Raw genomic sequence first — 20,350 nt, forward strand, 5'->3', positions numbered from 1 at the left:
AAGAACAACACAATACTGCCTCATTAAAGTGGCAACTTTATGCATTGTCAGATACTTGAATGTGTCCTTCCTTATATTATCATCACTTTACCCAAATACAGCTCAAGTGGAGTTTTTTTGACCATTCATGTTTTTCCGTCTGACTTTGTCATTCTAATCAATGATGGAAAAAACAGCAGATAGGTGGTTTGACCGACAGTTTGATGATACAATGGACTTAGGAGGTTTAGTCTTTAAGCACTTTTTAATAATTTTCATTGGTTAAATATTTGTAAAACCCACACACAGACACAAAAGGTGTTCAATAGCACTGATTTATGAAAAAAAAGAAAAAGTAGCAAAATGGAGATAGCTGGTTTCTACCCGATAGCGACATTATGGTATGTATGAATGGTACTGCATTATAAAATACAACATATTAATACAAATGGCTTACAAGGCCACTGTGGGCTGATGGCTAGATAATGATTCTATGGTGACAGCCCAGAACAGAAAATCTCACAAGTTCAATTCCCAAGACAGCTAGTTTATCTATCCTGGCAATGTTTCTTTGCCACAGTACCTCTAGTACTGCTGGCTTTATATCCTACCAGGACCTCTAGTACTGCTGGTTTTATGTCCTACCAGGACCTCATGTACTGCTGGCTTTATATCCTACCAGGGCCTCTAGTACTGCTGGTTTTATGTCCTACCAGGACCTCTAGTACTGCTGGCTTTCTATCCTACCAGGACCTCTAGTACTGCTGGCTTTATATCCTACCAGGACCTCTAGTACTGCTGGCTTTATATCCTACCAGGACCTCATGTACTGCTGGTTTTATGTCCTACCAGGACCTCTAGTACTGCTGGCTTTCTATCCTACCAGGACCTCTAGTACTGCTGGCTTTCTATCCTACCAGTAGTACTGCTGGTTTTATGTCCTACCAGGACCTCATGTACTGCTGGCTTTCTATCCTACCAGGACCTCATGTACTGCTGGCTTTCTATCCTACCAGGACCTCATGTACTGCTGGCACTGACAGATCTAACCTGTCAGTGATTACATCAGGAGAATACCAGGTTACCACTTAAACCCTCGATATACACAGTGAAACGGACCTGAGTTTCAACTGTACTCTCGTTTCCTTTTACACCAAATCTCTTTGTCAGAAATAGCTGATCTCCAAGCTCACAACGCGTCACATTTTGACGCGTCATGAGCTTGGACATCAGCTATTTCTGGTGAACGTTCCCCCCAGAACAGTGAAATTTGGGGTTCAAGCGCTGAGTGGTCCGGTACTACGCTGTGCTCCTGGGCGATGGCCGCCAGCTCCTTCAGGAACTCTGCGTACAGGATGACAGCGAACACTCTGCTCCGGGCCTGGGGGGGGATGGGCGGGCTGGGGGGCAGGCGGGGGGTCTTCTTCCTCGTTTTGAGACGGTGGGGAGACGCCATCATACGGAGACGACCACAGGAGACACGCCCTGGACAAGAGACATGCAGAACAGAACACCCAGGCTGTTATAAGAACTAATGAAACACTTGACTTGAATAGACCAAGTTAGAAAGACGTTGAACTAGCCCAAACCAGATTAGGCTAGAAGGGACTAATCTAAATTGGACTAAACTAAAACTAAAATAAATTGGAGGAAAAATGTATTATGCTAAACTGAACTCTACTAAAACTATCTTCAATTAAACTATTCAAACTAGTCCATGCTAACCTGTTAGCAGTCAATACAGCCAGTCTTGCGTCCCAGAGGTAATGAAGGTAATTCACATCCATTGGAAACTCACAACCAACACTGTCTGCATTTGTGAGAGAGAGAGATACAGAGAGAGACAAAGAGACAGAAAAATAGATAGAAAGAGAGAGAGATACAGAGAGACAGAGAGAGAGGGAGTTGATTATACAATCTTGTTGCACTGTCAGAACACAGTAGTGGATGGAAATACACATGATCTATTTTAGTTTTTGGAAATGTGTTTAAAGTATGCACACCATTTGGATGGAAACTTAACCACAGTGAAGTGACGAGGGTGTGTGTGTGTGTGCGCGCGTGTGTTCTCACCTGCTCCTTTGGGCCAGTGTATGTGCTCAGAGTGTGTGGGACACCAGGAGGGCATAAGGAGGCGCAGGAGGAGTAGACGTCTCTCTGTGTGAGAGAGGAGCGCTCCCTCACACCCAGATGCTCACATGGGATCAGCTATCTACACACTAACACAAAAGACACTATTTAGATTATAAAATACTAGTTCTCACCGTGGGGTCAGGGGACAACCAGGGGTCCAAATGTTGACCTGTTCTGGTCATGTTTAATGTGCTCTATGAATATGAGTTGAGTTGAGTTACCGGTCTGTAACTCTGAATGGAACAAAATGGACAGATACTGATGTTCAGATCACTTACACATGATCATAACTATGACAAAAGGACGTAGACATTGTTGTTTTTATTGCCTTCTGTGGTCGACAGGAAACATTGAGAAAAACAAAAGCACAAATATAGATACAAAACAAACAATAACGCAAAAAACAGACAAAACTAATTAACATCAACAATTAGATAAATAAAATGACCAACACAAAACAATGATCTCAAACATAAAAGCAATATAGACAGACATAAATATAAGACCAGAGTAAGTAAGACCAAAAACTAAATTAATTTAACATGAATATCCCATCATAAAGAATTTTTAAATTTAAATATAACATACCACGCCATACTCATCATGAGCTCAACTAAACAGAGGAACACATACTGACAGGCTCTGTGTGCATAACTGCAGCCCTGATTTCCAGACGGGGTTTCCTGTTCCTGTTGATTGGCTTGTAGGCAGATTTGAACCGTAAACACATATAATAATGTAGGCCTGACCTCGACTAAGTCGACTAGTCGACTGGTTAGTCGCGGGGGGTCCGAGTCGACTAAGTGTCTCTTAGTCGAGTCTAGTCAAAAAAAAAAAAAAAGGGCCAAAAATGTTTTAAATTGTTTTTTGGCCAAGTCTACACCTGCAACCACACGTAACTTCCACTTTATTCTTCTTATTCCTCGTCTTTGTATTGGTATTGTTTGTGTTGGAGCGCCTCAGTGCGGCTGCAGAGTTCATGTGCAACCTCTTCGAGAGAGAGAGATAGAGACACTAGAAACTCTGCTGGAGACAAAACAAACTGTGTAGACTTGGCCCTTTGAAATAAAATGTATTTTGGCCCAAAAAATAATAATAATTTTTTAAATAATAATTTTTTTTTAGTCGACTGCCAGTCGACTATTGGCAATTAGTTGCCAATTAGAGTCGACTAAACAAATCCTTAGTCGGGGACAGGCCTATAATAATGACACCTTCAGGAAACCGGGAACTGATCAGTCAGCCGTGTTGTCACATCACAGGTTTTACAGGTGTAAATCAGTGAGTGAAATATGGTTTTGTGCTAGCTCCATCATTTTGTAGGTAAATAAAACAGCAAAGACTACAGTTCAGTCAGACAACTCTTAGATTGGATTAGAATATATATTTATTAGCAATATATATTTGCAAGCTTAAGCATGGTATAGAAACAAGAGGAAGCATGGTTTGGCGTCAGGCCTCTGAATCCATTCATTCCCTGTAAGGATAACATTTTAATGAATGTTACATGCCAATTAGCATTTACAGGGAATGAATTAAACCCCCAACACAGCAGAGACCCCCAAAACGGCATGGGAGCACAGGGCCTGACGCCGGACCAACCATCTGTGAGAATGGTGGAGCTCCATGAACCTGTTTCTTACTAACATGATAATGTTCCTCAACTTTTAAACTTTAAGTTTAGCTAAACAAATGCAGCATGCATCCATGTGTTCAGCGAGCCTGATGAATCCAGGTACCCGCTGCTCCCTGAATTCAGGAGTCCTAGACGGTATCCTAATATGGCGTCCACGCTGTGCCGCACCAACTCGGATTCGAAGAGGACATTCTATATTTATTTCTTTTTCAAAGAAATCTGCTATATATATATACCATATATATATATAAATGAGGTCATCCTATGATGAATGATAACTATTGTTTATCATCCATAATAAATAAAGTGTACTGACTATGTGTGTAAAGACGTGCTATCTTTACTTAACATCTGAATCAGTACCCAACTATACCTGAGCAGCAATTTCTAATAGACTGAGCTTGATATGATTAGCCTGACTACATAGCCATAAAAAACAACATTTTTTAGCGCTATAGGAATAAACCAACATTTTTTAGCACCATGACATCACCAACTAAACTAAATCCCCAGCAATCCACCCGAGTTGTAATTAAAGCGTCAATAATGCGCAAGCAGCATTTATTGAATTAGCAATAGAACAGCGTGAGCACTCGTACTCAGAGCTTTTATCCTGCAGAATGTCATCCTTATTAACCAGAATCTACGTAAGCTCCTGAGGACCATCGCCCCAGAGATTTAAGAAAAGCAATCTTTAAATTAAGCAATCAGTATTGCGGCAAGCGCTTTTATTTTATTAATAGCAGACTTTACACAGCGTGCGCACTCATAAGCTTTTGGGCATGCAGGATTTCATTTTTGTTAAATCGAATGTATCTAGTATAGGCTCCTGAGGACCATCGCCCCAAGGATTTAAGTGAAGCTGAAGGCACAAGCAGCGCTGCAGTTGTCGCCGCTCCAATGCGAAGGGAGTGCGCTGTGTAGACGCTTGGAGAAAGCCCGCAGCTTGAGCAGATCTCTCTCAGCTTAGCAGTAAACCAGGCTCTGGTCATCGGCTTGCCGCCATCAGTGAGGAACAGAGGATCATTTGGGGCAGACACCGGCCTGGTTGCCAGGTAGCTCAACATAGAAGTGAAAGGACAAAAATCAGAATTATTCCTTGCGATGATCACAGGAGTTCCTTTACACCACTTATCAGTTTTTGAATGTTTCAAATACACAGTGAAATACGCATGCTCTATGGTTAGGTCTGAAAAACAGAGATCATGCAGAGGATTGAATGCCAGTGATCTAGTAATAAATTCTCCACATCTCATAAACCCATAGAAAGCCATTAACAAGACTGCCTCCACCATTTTATCCACATAGGGCGTGTACACCCGTGATCTTAATTTGGACACCAGCTGTTGCACCAAAGTGATTGTAAGAGGTAAGCGTTTGTCATTGCCTTGGAGTCGCTCTTTTTTGAGACCGTTGAGAAGCAGACGGATTGAAGATTTCCTAGAATACTATCTACTGATGGGTCTTGGCAACGAAGATGGAACTGAATGCCGGCTATTAAAGCTTTGATGGACTGAGGCTGCAACTTGCGGGACTCAAAAGAGTGGACTATGAATGCGCATACCATAGGGATATTCACAGGTAATGGCGGGCAAGCAAAACGGGCACAGAAAGAACAAAAGAACCACCATGCAGAATCATAAGATTTTAATGTGCTTTTTGCTAAACCATTTCTCATGTATTTGGCAGCGGAATTCAGCAAAGACAGGAGAGGACTTTCGGTGCCTAATCTAGGATCGCCTGGTGGAACCCCGGGCAAGCCAGGCCGCTTGGCTTTGCGTCTGGACACAATTTTTGGAATTCCTGAAATTTGAATCGAGACAGAGCATCAGCTATTTTGTTCTCGTACCCTGGAATGAAAACGGCGTGCATAATGAAATTTCCCTTAATGCACGTCCAGGTAAGACGCCTCATAAACTGATTAATTACGGGAATTGAAGAGCGCCCCTTGTTAATTATATGCACAGCGGCCTCGTTGTCACACAAAACTGTGATCTTTTTCCTGGACCACTGGCTACCCCACAGTAATGAGGCTACGACAATTGGGTACAATTCGAATAACGCTATTGATTTACTACCCTCTGGCATATCAGCCATTTCTTTTGGCCAGCTTTCCGCGAACCATTCTCCATTGAAAAACCCCCCGAAACCCACGGAAGGCGCGGCATCTGTGAAAAAATTAATTGACGCGGATGTTTCTGCTAACTCATTATAAAAGAAGGAAATGCCGTTCCACTGATCCAGAAACAGTGACCAGAATCTTAAATCTGACTGGCTTCCTTCGTCTAACATGATAGACCCCTGCAAATCTTTTGTCGTTTTGGACAAATCTAAAAGTCGGGAAATGAACGAGCGCCCTTGTGGAATAATTCGCATGGCATAGTTTAAATGGCCAAGCAGAGAAAGCATTTCCCTTTTTAGCACCGAGGCTGCCGAAGTGAAAGATTTGATAATCTCCCTGATGCGACACAATTTCTCTTCGGGAAGAGAGGCTTGCATGAGGACACTGTCCAGCATGATGCCCAAAAATTCTATCCGAGTGCAAGGCCCTACTGTTTTCTCCTCAGACAGAGGAACTCCGAATTGTTTGAAAACATCTCGTACTATTGAGATGCAACGCGCCGGAGGTGACCCGGCGAAATCCACCACTAGAAAATCATCCAACAAATGCAATACGAAAGGCAATTTGTAGGTGTTGGACAAAATCCAGCATAAAGCTTCTGATAGCGTGTCAAAAATCCGAGGGCTGCTCCGACAGCCAAACGTTAGTTTAACGGAAAAATACAATTTGGACCGCCATCTAACCCCGAAAATATGCCATTGTGAAGGATGTAATGGCATGACTTTAAAAGCGTCCGTAATGTCCGCCTTCCCAAGCCAAGCGCCCTGACCTGCAATTTTTAGCATTTGAATGGCATTATCTACTGTGGCATAAAATAAGGAAAACGGGGCCAGAGGAATTAAGCTGTTAATGCTCGGGACTGGCCCTTTATACCGGAAGCGCCATGAAAGACGCCATGAAAGACGGCCGCATTCGTACAAGCTCCGTAGCATCGCAACGTTTTTCCATCTTTTTAGTATTTTTTAGCCTTCTCTTTTTTCCCTACACCGTCGCGTGTCTAAGGAGTTATGACAGACAAGCACTTATGGACATCAGCACAGCGATTACACACAGAATTCCGGACTTTTTTGCCGAAAACCTCCCGCTCGGCTGGGGGGGGGGTGGGGTACCCTTTGTTCCGGCCGGATCAACAACATACCCCCGTCGAAAAAGACCGTGGCGGCGAGGCACTAGAGCGGGTCTTCTCGTAAGAACAACAAAACGTGGATATAAACCTGCACTGCCTTCAATCCTGCTAGCGAACGTTAGATCTCTGTGTGAATCAAGAACAGTGACCACTATGGACGACTTACTGGCGCGCGTTAAATACAACGCAGAGACGAGGAGGACCTGTGTTGTTGTGCTAACAGAGACGTGGCTAACGGAGTTAGCATCTGATTCTTCTATCACTCCTCCTGGCTTCACCGCGTATAGGAAAGACAGAGACCCTGTACTGAGCGGTAAGCAACATGGGGGGGGAGTTTGTGCCTTGATCAACAACAACTGGTGCAAAGATGTTAAAATCCTAGACAGTCACTGCTCACCAGACCTTGAACTTTTAATCATAGCCTGCCGTCCTTTCTACCTACCACGCGACTTCAGCATCGTGATTGTAGCCGTTGTTTACATTCATCCTGGAGCTAATAAGGACACAGCTATGAGGGAATTACACCAGGCGATCAGTGCACAAGAAAATCGCCACCCGGACTGCGCAGTCATCTGCCTAGGCGACTTCAACCGGACAGACTTAAAAAAGGTCTTTCCCAAATTCCACCAGCATGTCGCCTGCAGTACCCGTGGTGACAATATTCTTGACCACTGCTACACGCCCTTCAAGGATGGATACAAAGCTCTCCGCCGCCCACCGCTAGGAAGCTCTGACCACGACGCCATCCAGCTGCTACCTGCCTACAAACAGAGGCTAAAAAGGGAGCCGGTCGTTGAGAAGGAAATCCGAATCTGGTCTGAGGACACAGACGCTATGCTACAATCCTGCTTCTACCAGACTGACTGGGGGATGTTTAAGAACGCCGCTGGGAATAACATCAACGAACTCTCAGACTCAGTCACTGGCTTTATCAGCAAGTGCATAGATGACATAGTCCCAAAAAAGACAGTTCGGATCTATCCCAATCAGAAACCATGGATGGACAGCGGAGTACGTGCACATCTGCATGAACGGGACGCTGGTTTCAAATCTGGCGACGTGGAAACGCGCAACACGACGCGCGCGGCCCTAAACAGCGCCATCAGGAAGGCGAAAAAGGCCTACACAAAAAAGATGCAAGACAAACTCAGCAGTGGCGACATCAGGAGCACATGGCAGGCAGTACACACCTTGACAGACTGCAAAACAAGAACCAGAAGCGAGGTGAACCCGCCTGCCTCCCTCCCCAACGAACTGAACACTTTCTACGGCCGGTTTGAGATCAGCTCCAACCGCGGCAGCCAAGCGGGGCCATCAGCAGCACCAGCAGAGGAGAACCCTCCTCTAACCATCTCGGAGAGAGAAGTGCGTACAGCCTTCACACGGGTCAACATCCACAAGGCAGCCGGACCTGATGGGATTCCAGGCCGGGTCCTTAAGACATGTGCAGACCAGCTGGCGGGTGTCTTCGCTGACATCTTTAACCTCTCCCTCTCCCTGGCTGTGGTCCCTGCAGGGTTCAAAATGTCAACCATTGTGCCCATTCCCAAAAAGGCCAAAGTGACATGCCTGAACGACTGGAGACCTGTTGCTCTCACCCCGATCGTCAGCAAGTGTTTCGAGAAACTGGTGAGGGAATACATCAGCTCCACGCTACCTGCCTCGCTGGATCCGTGGCAGTATGCATACCGCAAAAACAGATCCACCGACGACGCTATTGCCATGGCTCTCCACACCGTCCTCTCGCACATGGACAACAAGCTGCTGAAGGACAAATATGTACGTATGCTGTTCGTGGACTACAGCTCAGCATTCAACACCATTGTCCCAGCAATACTTGACAAAAAGCTCAGACACCTAGGGCTACACCCAAGCATGTGCGACTGGATACAGGACTTCTTGTCCAACCGACATCAGGTGGTGAGAATGGGCAGCATCACATCCGACCCCCTGACCCTCAACACCGGAGCACCCCAGGGATGCGTGCTGAGCCCTCTCCTCTACTCCCTGTACACGTATGACTGCATAGCCACACATGTCTCCAACACCATCATAAAGTACGCGGACGACACGACAGTGATAGGCCGAATCGTCAACAACGACGAGTCTGACTACAGAGAGGAGATCAAATCACTGGCACACTGGTGCCGTGAGAACAACCTCTCTCTTAACGTCGACAAGACCAAAGAACTGATCGTGGACTTCAGGAGGCCGCGGAGAGACCATGCGCCCATCCTCATCGACGGTGCTGCAGTGGAAAGGGTCAGCGAGTTCAAGTTCCTCGGAGTACACATCGAGGAGGACCTCAAATGGGAGACGCACTCCACACACGTGAGGAAAAAGGCTCAGCAGCGACTGTACTGGCTCCGCCGCCTGAAGAAGCTCGGAGTAGGACGTCGCATCCTCAGGCTGTACTACAACAGTTCTGTCGAAGGCATCCTAACAGGCTGTGTCACGGCCTGGTACGGGAACTGCACTGCCCGAGAAAAGGTCAGCCTACAACGAGTAGTGCGATCGGCAGAGCGGATAATGGGAATCGAGCTCCCAGCGCTCCAGGAACTGTACAAAAAGCGGTGCGTGGTCAAAGCCAAGCGCATCATCAAGGACAAGCACCACCCAAGTCATAGACTGTTCAACCCCCTACAACGACCGCGACCGGGCAAGGGGCTCTACCGCAGTATCAAGAGTTCCACCACCAGATTTTGGTGTAGTTTCAATCCAGCCGCTGTCAGAATGCTGAATGGGGCATAAGCCTGGATGAGTTCAGCAGCCTGACAGCAGGCGGCGCAGACTTTTCTGGCTCTTCCTGAACACACCTGTGGATTATACCAGGGACAATGACTTGGACTTTAGCCCCCCCCTCGGACACACCTGTGGACTACACCAGGTACAAATGACTTTTTGTTGCACTCCCTCATGGAGCTACATGCGGATTATACTAGGGTCAGTCCACTCTAGGTGGACACGCACTGACCTTTTGCACCTTAATCCCTTGTATAACGCACTGACTTTTTTTGGGTCTTTTTATTGTGCTCCTTAAGCACCTTAACGTCCTTGTCTATCATGCACAGTATAAGTATAACATGCACAGTACAATACATTGCTGCTATGCTCAGGCACCTTAGTTTAGTTTTTTTAGTTTTATTTATTATCTCAGGTAATTTGTAAATATGTAGATAACTTGTCTGGCCTTCTGCTGCTCTCTTGTTTTTGATCTCCTTCCCACCTGCCCCCCACCCTCTTCTTCTCCCCCCCCCCTCTTCTTTCTATGGAAACTAACGTTGCGATGGGAACGATGTACAAAAAAGAATTTCACCCACTTTTTTACCTTGTAAACCTGTGATGTGACAATAAAACTGATTCTGATTCTGATTCTGATTCTTTATGAGGGGCTGACAGGTCCACGATTAAACGCTTTTTCCCTGAATATTTTCTCGTGGCAATTCCAATGGGGCTAACCCTAAATGGGTTGAATGGCGATTTGGAAAATGGACCTATCATGTACCCCTTTTTAATTTCCTTCTCCAGTAGCTCGTCTACCACTAGCGGATCCTTAATGGCGGATTGTAAATTTGGACACACATGTGTGATTTTTGGAAGCCAACATAGACCAGCTAAGAATCCCTGCACTAGTCCGGTGATGAGATAGTTGACCCAGCACTGGTTCGGATGATCTTTTAGAGCCGTAGAAAGAGCAGGGACGATCACAGGCGTGGATGGATGCAAATCATTTATTTGGCTGATTTTGCAGCCGGACGGACCCTCCGTGGGCACACAGACCGTGGGTGGCTGTCTGCGCACCAGCTGCAAATATGCATATATTTACAATTATGATATGTGCAAACATTTTCATTGAAATTAATGCATATGGGTGTTTTAGTGCCCGGAGCATAAGGCACCTGTCTTTTGCTGGGGCCAAACGCTGCAGCTTGAGGGCCGAATGCCGCCGGTTGCTGGCGAGGAGGCCGGCTCTCACCCAGCGCCAGGAACGCAGATTTTGGGCATAGATTGGAACGGTGGCTGAACGATGAGCATATGGTGCAGGAGATGGCTTGATGGCCCGTGAAGTGCCTGCTGATCAGGCCTAAATCTACCACTGCCCAATCGATCCTCTGATTAAATCTTTGAATATACATAGCTGCCTTGGAGGAGAAACTTTTGTGATATTCGAAAAACAGCATCCCTCCATAGGATAGAGCCAAATCTGCGATAATGGACAGGTAAGTATCTAACTCTACTCTCCTATCAGGATACACCTCACAGATTGTGTCTCTGTACACGCCGAAAGCTACGAAAAATTCGGCTAAAGTAAGAGATTTTGATAATCTGGGATCGCTCTCCTTTAACAGAACAGAGAAATCGCCACAATCCACCATCCTTTTCTCAGACGAATCTGCTGCGTTAATCAGAATTTTGATGAGGTTAACGTCCTGCCCTGTTAAAGCAAGTAATGTATAACTTATTAATCTCATAATTAACCCATGCCCTGTTAAAGCAAGTAATGTATACTTATTAATCTCATAATTATCCCAACATGATATAATACAGATATCGGTGCAGCCTGCGTACCTTCGAGTATCTGGGTCCTGAGAACGTCAGGAATAGCCCCTGCTGGGGAAAGAAATGCTGCTCCTACCGCTGGCGCCTGGACTGCAGTTCCCAGGTTCCTCCTGGGTTTGACTGCCGGATCGACTGCTGCTGACGTCATCGTGACGAAGGGAGTCGCTGCGGAAGTACCTGCGCTGCCATCGACCTGGGTGCTGGCTCTATTTTCCAGCATGATCAGCCTCTGGGTCATGCTGGATAATGATGATTTAATATCGGTAAGCGCGTATAGCACTTCTGCATTCTGCGCAGGGGCCGAAGAAGCGGTGGTCGGAGCTGGAGAGGCCTGAGGAGGGGCAGTCGGAGGAGCAGAGGAGGCTGAAGGCGTAGCGTGAGCAGCGTCAGCAATTTTCCGCTGTTTTGGCGGAGCTTTGGCACCTTTTCCCCCGCTTGGACCGCGCTTCTTCGCCGGGGCTTTCCCCTTCTTGCCTCTGCCGGTTTCAGTTTCTAGATCTTCCGCCAGACTTTGATCTTTCTCTAGCAGAAACTGAAACAGCTCCTCATGGCTAAACCCGTGTGGAACGGGTATATTATTTACGTACAATGCCTCCAGGATCCGCACCACTGGCCAGTCACCCAGCTGTTTTTGGACTACCAGCCGGGAACTACGGCGCCGCTGATCAGACGCAGAGTCGATCTCTTTGGCCGGGGGACCCGGAATTTCCTCCGCACCCCGTTCGCTCCCCGTGTCCGTGGAGGAGGAGGACATGGCGAGGAGTACGAACGACCAGGAGATGATGAGTATATAAACTTTCATGGGCGGCAGCGGTAAGCAGCGAACGGCGGCAGCAGGTAAGCAGCGAACGGCGATAGCAGGAACTCAGCAGACAGCAGCAGTAGTAGCGACACACGTCAGCTCAGCAAGACAGGGCAGCTAGAGTGAGCAGGTAACAGCACAGTACCTATAACCACCCGATCAGGAGGAAAGTGCATGTGACTAGTCACCTGATCGGTTGGCCCAATCCCTTGAGTTGCCTGGCCTGAACTAGCTCCGTAAACTGCGCCTCATTTCTGCACAGAACCTATAAATGTGTTCCAGTCATACTATTTGTAAGCAAGATGCCATTTCACATTCTTTTTTAAAGGTGTTTTGTTGCTGGTCGGGCTAATCTCTTTTGACATGGGTTCCCAGATTGCTGTCGGGCAGAAACCCTTGTATCTCCATATTTAAACATTTCATATTTTTTTCGTAAATGAATGCCCTACTGTTCTACTACAGTGTCATACAAAAGTAGTAAAAAATAGCCAAACGCAATGTAAGGATAAGGATAATTCCTTTAACAGGTCCTTTCATGAAAGTCCTTGCCGTCTTGTTTCCAATGAGGGCCTGTGAGCAATTAGGGGTTAAGTGTCTTGCTCAGGGAGAAATTTCATTTCATCGACACATTTGCTGGCCTGGCCTGGAATCGTACCTGGGGCAACCAGGGCCTCTGGCTCCCTAGGCGGGCTCACTAACCACTCAGCTATGGCCGCATGTAGTTCAGCTGTTTTGGTTATTAATGTAAATAATAAATAAAGTGAAAGTGTTTTTTTATAAATATTGAACAAATGAAAAGTATTAACAAGAGCTTGTGCTTAAATAACTACATTGGATCCATTTCCTGAAAAGTAGCGTTTTTTGGACATACAAGGTTTCCACCCAACAGCTACAGTTTACTTCCCATGTGGATCATTTGGATAGGCAGTCATATTGTCCTGTAAATGACTACGGGACGGGATGGTAGTGGCCAATTCACCAGCACAAGACCAACACCGTCGCTCGCTGCACTGGCATCGTGTCTGTACCAGGAAATGTCGTACTGTTGTTCATGATCAAAACATGTAAAGATCCCTGAGTTACACCAACATTGTTCTCGTGAAGTAGTTTTGTAATTATTATAAAGATTGCTCTGTCCGTTTAGTGACGAGGCTGTTAACAGCCCACTACTGACTGCCTTGCGTTGCCAACACAAACCCAACAATTACATTACAAATCGACGTTCGATTGGCTGATCAAAATTGACAAAATGACAGAAAAAGGTGAGTCACAGCAATCTGAGAGAAAGACAATAGAGAGAAAGAGGGCAGAAGAAAGTAGAGTCCATTTTACAGCTAGTACTCACGTCCCACGCTACTGTTTCACCGCTGTATGTAGAAATGTCACTGCACATGATATTATTAAATATTAGGGCGCCTAGGGGGTCCTCAGAGTAACTACAGGGGGGCCGCCAAATTATTGTGTGATGGGGACTTTTTTTTACACTAACCACTTGAACCCTATCATCCCTATTCTTACATTAGCCGAAAATAGCCGATCTACAAGCTCACAGCGCCTCGCACTGCGAGGCGCTGTGAGCTTGTAGATCGACTATTTTCGGCAAATAGCTCTTGGTGTACAGGGGAAAAAAGAGCGGACCAATACAGAGCCAAAGGGCACGTTTACAACGTATTGAAGGTTTAAGTGGCTAAATGTCTGAAAACACATTCAACATGAATCCAATATGTAATGGGGGGGGGTCCCTGCTTCATCTCTCTCTCAGCTAGGGGGTCCTTGGCCTGAAAAACGTTGAAAACCCCAGGTGTAGAGGGTGGCACGGGTCTGCCCGGCAACCAAAGACCCGAACCGAGAACTGAGCCGGGTCCAAAATATTGACTTGTCCCTCGGGTACGGTCGTGCTCGGTCCAGGGCATCTGAAATGGATGGATTTGTAGTCTTATGTGGTGGTGGTGATGATGGTGGCTGGGATTCGTAGTTTTTCATTTAGCAGTGATGGCCTGCAGGGTGTTGGTTCTCTTCATGATGTTTGGCACAAACAGCAGTCCTGAAGCTCTCTCGATGGTGTCTATGGGAACCAGAAAGCGCTCCAGCGGGGTCTTCTCGTCGACGGGCGAGTTGGGCATGATGTAGGAACGAAGCTCCACCCCGTTTGACCCCTCCAAAATCAACACCTGGACACGATAAACAAATAGTAAAAATTCATGATAATGGCCAGGGGTGCACATACAGTAACTGGTCGTCAAAATGCATGCTGAGCGGCACATCAAACGAAGGGAGGCGCTCTCGCGTACCGACCGCTGGGACAGGAATTTACTTCCTGAAGCCACACTCACACACTCACGGTGATGCACGCGTCCGCCCCATACACACCCTATACTATACTTTTACTTCTACTCCACTACATCTCAGAGGCAAATATTGAACTTTTACTCCACTACAATTATTTAAAAACTTTAGTTACTAGTTACTTTGTAGATATAAATTATTATATTATAAAATATACATTAACCACTTTAGCCCTATTTTATACTTAGGCTATTTGAAAATAGCAGATCTACAAGCTCACAACGCGTCGCGATGCAACGCGTTGTGAGCTTGTAGATCTGCTATTTTCGAACATTTTTGTACTTTTACTTTTGGTACTTTAAGTATATTTACTGATGTTTTGACCCATATGTTGTAAAGTAAAAAAAACAAAAACAAAGAAAGAACTTATATTTAAGTTATTTGTAGTTAATTCATCGTTTTTTTTACAAAGCCTAAAAGGCAAACTGAAATGTAATTTTCATTCATATGTTCTAATGTTCAATGCCAAGAACACACAATGAAATTGTTAATCGCAATTGTTTGTGCGACAATTAACGGTCAAGTAAAATGTCATGATTGTCACAGGCCTAGTGGAAAGGGGCCATAAAAACAGGAGGCCTACCTTGAAGAAGTGTGTTGGCACGGCAACGTGGTTTCGTCCCAACACCTGGTACTTCACATACAGCTTCCCATCAGGCTCCTGTCTACACACACACACGCACACGCGCGCACACACGCGCGCACACACACACACACACACACACACACACACACACACACACACACACACACACACACACACCAAACATAAACACACATAGCAGTCATGAACAACAACATCAATCAACCTTTATCCAAACCTCGCTAATGATTTAAATTCACTAGGTTTCAGTTCATTCCAGGTGTGTGTGTAGGTGTACTATACCTGGGCAGGTACAGCGGTCAGGTGTGTGTCAGGTGTGTGTGTAGGTGTGTGTGTGTAGGTGTACTATACAGGGGTCTATTCCACGAAACCTGGATTAGGGATAAACCGGGTTTAAACCGGGTTTAATCGGCTATCCTGGCTTAAATTATCCAGGAATCGGTTTCACGAAAACTGAGTTAGCTCGGCAGATTAACTTAGCCAGTAAACCTGGATATGTTTATCCATGATCCTGTTTCACAAAAGAAAATTGAAGCAATCCTGCCTTAGTTACCATGGTAATTTAGCTGTGAAGTTAGCCTGGTCCGGACCAGGCTAACAGCCAAGCTTTATTAATCCAGTGCCTTGTTCTTCAAGTTTTGTGAAATAGCTGTTAGTCCAATGACTCCAATCATAAACCAATGAGTTTTTCCACACTTATTCAATTCTTATGCGAAAATCGAAGATCTACAAGCCCGAAATGTTTTTGTCTTATGGCGGCCGGGGGTCCCCAGCCCCCCATGGACCCCCGCCCCCGTGGACCTCCGGACCCCCGTGGACCCCCGTATACCCCGGACCTCTGTTGGGGGTCAACGGGGGTCCGGGAGTACACGGGGGGCCGGGTACTCCCGGCCCCCCGTTGACCCCCGGCCCCCCTTTGACCCCCGGCCCCCCGTTGACCCCCGTGGACCGGGGACCCCCGGCCGCCAAAAGGCAAGCTTTTCACTTGTAGATCTTCGATTTTAGAAATTAGAAAATTATTCTAAGTGTGTAATTATAATTCCAACATTCACTTAAACTCCTTATGTTTAAGCCTAACTGAATTATATATTTATGGATTTGTATATAAATTAATTGCATATTTTTGGACAACTTGTGCATTTAATTTCTCTGCAATACTTTGCCACGCTTTCTCCCTGGATCTATATTTATTGTGGCTGTGTTTCCTCTCTTGCTTATTATACATTTTACTTCCTTGTATGATTTCATGAGCTGCTGCAGTGCTGCTGTTCAGCCACAGAGAAGAACGCCACTCTGGTTTTGGGCTCCATGATTGGTCAAGTTCAAGTATTCTGCTATCGACTTTCATGGTCTTTTATAGGAATATGTGAACTCACATTCAGCCTGGTTTAACGATCCTGGCTCGACAAACCTCTCCTTCTCAGCCCGGCTTGGCGTTCGTGGAACTGAATAAACCAGGCTGAACGGCGCAGGCTTGTCAAACCTGGATTTGCCTTTCAAACCAGGATAATTTAATTCCGCTTTCGTGGAGTAGACCCCTGGGCAGGTACAGCGGTCAGGTGTGTGTGTGTGTGTACTGTAGGTGTACTATACCTGGGCAGGTACAGCGGTCCGGTGTGTGTCAGGTGTGTGTGTGTGTGTAGGTGTGCTGTACCTGGGCAGGTACAGCGGTCAGGTGTGTGTGTGTGTGTGTGTGTGTGTGTGTGTGTGTGTGTGTGTGTGTGTGTGTGTGTGTGTGTGTGTGTGTGTGTGTGTGTGTGTGTGTACTGTAGGTGTACTATACCTGGGCAGGTAGAGCGGTCCGGTGCAGACGTAAACATTGCGGTAACGCGTGGTCAGTGAACGACACATTTGCTCCAGATTGTTCCATGCCTTCTGGTTCATATGAGGATTCTAGAGCAGAGGAGAGGATGACTGTTATTATGGTGTGTGTGTATCAATGCATCACTGTGTGTGGTCACACCAGTACAACCACCACTACAGAAATACCATCACTGTGGTCACACCAGTACAACCACACCAGTGTTGATTTTGACAGCAACTTTTGATTTTGTTTTAGTAATAGTCTTTTGAATAAAATTCCATTTAGTCATATTTTAGTCATCTGAAATGTTTTAGTTTTTTAGTCTAGCTTTAGTCGACTAAATATCATAAGATTGTAGTAGACTAAATCTACATTTGATTTAGTCTACTAAAAATGTATGTTGGCGGTGCCTTGATGGCGTCGTAATGGCTGATCTTACACTTGGTTGCATGATGAAAATAGACGATCTACAAGCTCACAGCGACGCGTTGTGAGCTTGTAGATGTGCTATTTTCAGAGCAACACCTGAGCGCAACCAAACATAAAATGTCTTGTCTTCTAGTTCTACTGGATCTCTTCTCCACTAGTCCCTCACTTTTTTATTTGTTGACGAAATTGTCAATATATTTAGTCTCAGTTTTAGTCATCATAGCTTAGTTTTTATTTAATCTTCATCAGTGAAAAAAGGTAGTCATAGTCATAGTTTTTCGTCATAGTTTTAGTCGACGAAATCAACACTGAACCACACTCCCTTCTTAGAAATGTAGCGGAGTCTAAATATTTGTTTATTTTATTCATTACACATTTTGTGCCAGGGAAACAAATAAATCTTCATTATAAAAATCTGGACTGGAGGTAAAAACACACCAACATAACCAGCGAAAACCCGATGCATCCCAACAGATAAATATCGGCTACTGCCATCGGTGAATGTATTATTCATTATTATTATTATTTGCCAATACACCGATGGCAGTCAACGAGGCAAATATCGTCCGATACCAACATGCAGCCAATATAGTGGTGCGTCCCTGGTATTATTACAGTACCTGTGGTGAGACGTTGCTCAGGTAGAAGGTGTCGTCCATGGCCTTTTGGTTCCACTTGTGATTGCCTGCTGCAGCCAGGTGACCTCTGTCAAAGCCACTCCCCTTGTAGTCTGCGTTGGTCGATCGGTGGTACACGTGAACGCTGGGAATCAAACCGCAGAAATATCAGCCACCAATAGAGGAGAACCGCACAGAACAGCCACCAATAGAAGAGAACCGCACAGAACATCCACCAATAGAAGAGAACTTTAAGTTAAACTGTTTAAGTTAAACTGTTTAATGGAATACGACGCTGTTAATATTATTACTACTATTATTATTAACAACAACAACAACAACACTAATACTAATAATCATCACCTGTCATCTTCTTTGAAGTTACAGTTGTTCCTGTTTGAAGGTCCAGTGATGGAGGAGGAGTTCAGCTGTTCTATTACCCAGGATGCCGTGCGGGTGCGGGGGTCATAGGAAGTGACATAGGACTCTCTGGTCTTGACGTTAGCCAATGAGGGGAAGCCGTACTTCGCTACTGCCCCGCCTGGTACAGGTGTGCCCCCCTGGTACGCCTGAAACACAGACCATAATAATGAGCATTACATTCAAATCAAACTGCTTCTGATATAAATAAAGAAATATTAATTACCGGTAATTGCACACACTGAAAGTGAACTTTACTGATACCAAGAAAGTGGAGCTCTAAGATCTTTACACTGGCTACCTGTATGTCAAAGAATCGTGAACATTTGTGCAAATCTATGAATATAAATATGTATTTTTAAGTGAACATTTGTAACTCAAATCTTTGCTTCTGGGGGGTCCCTGGAACGAAATATTTGGAGATGGGGTCTACGGCCAAATAATACATATAATTTAGGTTACCTTGACATGATGACAAAGTTTGGAAACCACTGATATTGTAGCAAACAGAAAACTGTTTAGGGTCATTACATTTTCTTGTGAAATCATGAACCATCCAGACCTCTCAGGTCATCTGGGAGAGGTCTGCGTTCTGAACCCAGACTCAGAACTAAGCGTGGAGAAACAGCGTTCAGTTTTAAGCACCATAGGAAGCACCATAGAAGACAGGAAAGCACCATAGGAAGCACCATACGTAGAAGACAGGTAAGCACCATAGGAAGCACCATACATAGAAGACAGGTAAGCACCATAGGAAGCACCATACATAGAAGACAGGTAAGCACCATAGGAAGCACCATACATAGAAGACAGGTAAGCACCATAGGAAGCACCATACATAGAAGACAGGTAAGCACCATAGGAAGCACCATAGAAGACAGGTAAGCACCATAGGAAGCACCATACGTAGAAGACAGGTAAGCACCATAGGAAGCACCATAGAAGACAGGTAAACACCATATAAGATTGCTTGATTGATTGATTGAATGATAATAATAAACAGTTTGCAAATAGTACAGAGGTAGGATTTTACAATGATTGTTAAGAGGATAACATTTAGCCCTTTAAGAAGAAGACAGAGAAGCACCATAGGATCAAGTTACATGGAAAGCTTTTATGTAACAACATAATGTATTGGAGGTCCCTGCTTGGTCTCTCTCTCTGACCCCTGGTCTACACTGACTACAGTAATGAGGAAACAGTGCGTTGACAGTGATGAGTGACCACTAACTAGTGCATTTACAGTATAATAAACGTACTGACCGTCAGGTCGGTGGAGGAGGCCTCTACACTGGGTATGGGGACGACAGGGAGGTGACACAGGAGACCATGGAGGTGTGTGTCCTCCTCCTGATGTTTCTCCTGCTTCTTCTCCCTTAAAGCAGACACTAACAGACCCAGACCCGTTCCCACAGACACCCCCACCCCGCCCACAAACCACCGAGACCTCAGAACCCGCTGCATTCTGTCAGATAATCATTCATGTAATGAGAAGAACGATAACAATGATATTAAAGGCTCTTTTTTTGAGGACAAACTTGGTGCGGTTCCTCTCTCTATGGTTTCATGGGTCGCAGGGTTATGACGTTAACCGGTGTTGCCAGGTTTTGACAGGGAAACAAGCAAAAATGATCCAAGTAGTAGGTCAAACCGATATGTGATGCTTTAGGCGGTGGAAACCAACTACTGATGAGTTGTGTTGATGCTTATCTCTCTGGAAGGAGTTAATGTCGCTCGAGGTCGCTGATGTATCTGCATTAAGCAGGGAGTTC

At 45.4% G+C, this 20,350-nt stretch overlaps 2 protein-coding genes and 1 long non-coding RNA gene across 3 annotated transcripts; all 3 read right to left on the reverse strand.

Moving 5' to 3' along the window:
- Positions 1-346: 346 nt before the first annotated feature.
- LOC308102458 lies at positions 347-1,092 on the reverse strand. Its single transcript, XR_013934656.1, has 3 exons — positions 1,017-1,092; positions 931-964; positions 347-698 (listed from the first exon to the last, which is right to left on the reverse strand). It is a non-coding gene; the product is annotated as an uncharacterized lncRNA (long non-coding RNA).
- A 9,179-nt stretch (positions 1,093-10,271) lies between these two features.
- LOC308102453 (uncharacterized protein) lies at positions 10,272-13,971 on the reverse strand. The gene is made up of 2 exons (XM_080452178.1): positions 11,566-13,971; positions 10,272-11,431 (listed from the first exon to the last, which is right to left on the reverse strand). The coding sequence occupies exons 1-2, from the start codon at positions 12,356-12,358 to the stop codon at positions 10,728-10,730; spliced, it is 1,497 nt and encodes a 498-aa protein (XP_080308304.1). The 5' UTR covers positions 12,359-13,971; the 3' UTR covers positions 10,272-10,727.
- Positions 13,963-20,042, reverse strand: LOC308101556 (endonuclease G, mitochondrial-like; the record flags this gene model as incomplete). Its single annotated transcript, XM_080450978.1, has 6 exons — positions 13,963-14,529; positions 15,288-15,369; positions 17,092-17,201; positions 18,162-18,303; positions 18,522-18,727; positions 19,842-20,042. 6 exons carry the CDS (start codon positions 20,040-20,042, stop codon positions 14,338-14,340), a joined length of 933 nt encoding a protein of 310 aa, XP_080307104.1. The 3' UTR covers positions 13,963-14,337.
- Between the last annotated feature and the right edge of the window lie 308 nt (positions 20,043-20,350).

This window comes from Gymnoscopelus braueri, assembly GCF_963280865.1.
Source record: "Gymnoscopelus braueri genome assembly, chromosome: 15".
Lineage (NCBI taxonomy): Eukaryota > Metazoa > Chordata > Actinopteri > Myctophiformes > Myctophidae > Gymnoscopelus > Gymnoscopelus braueri.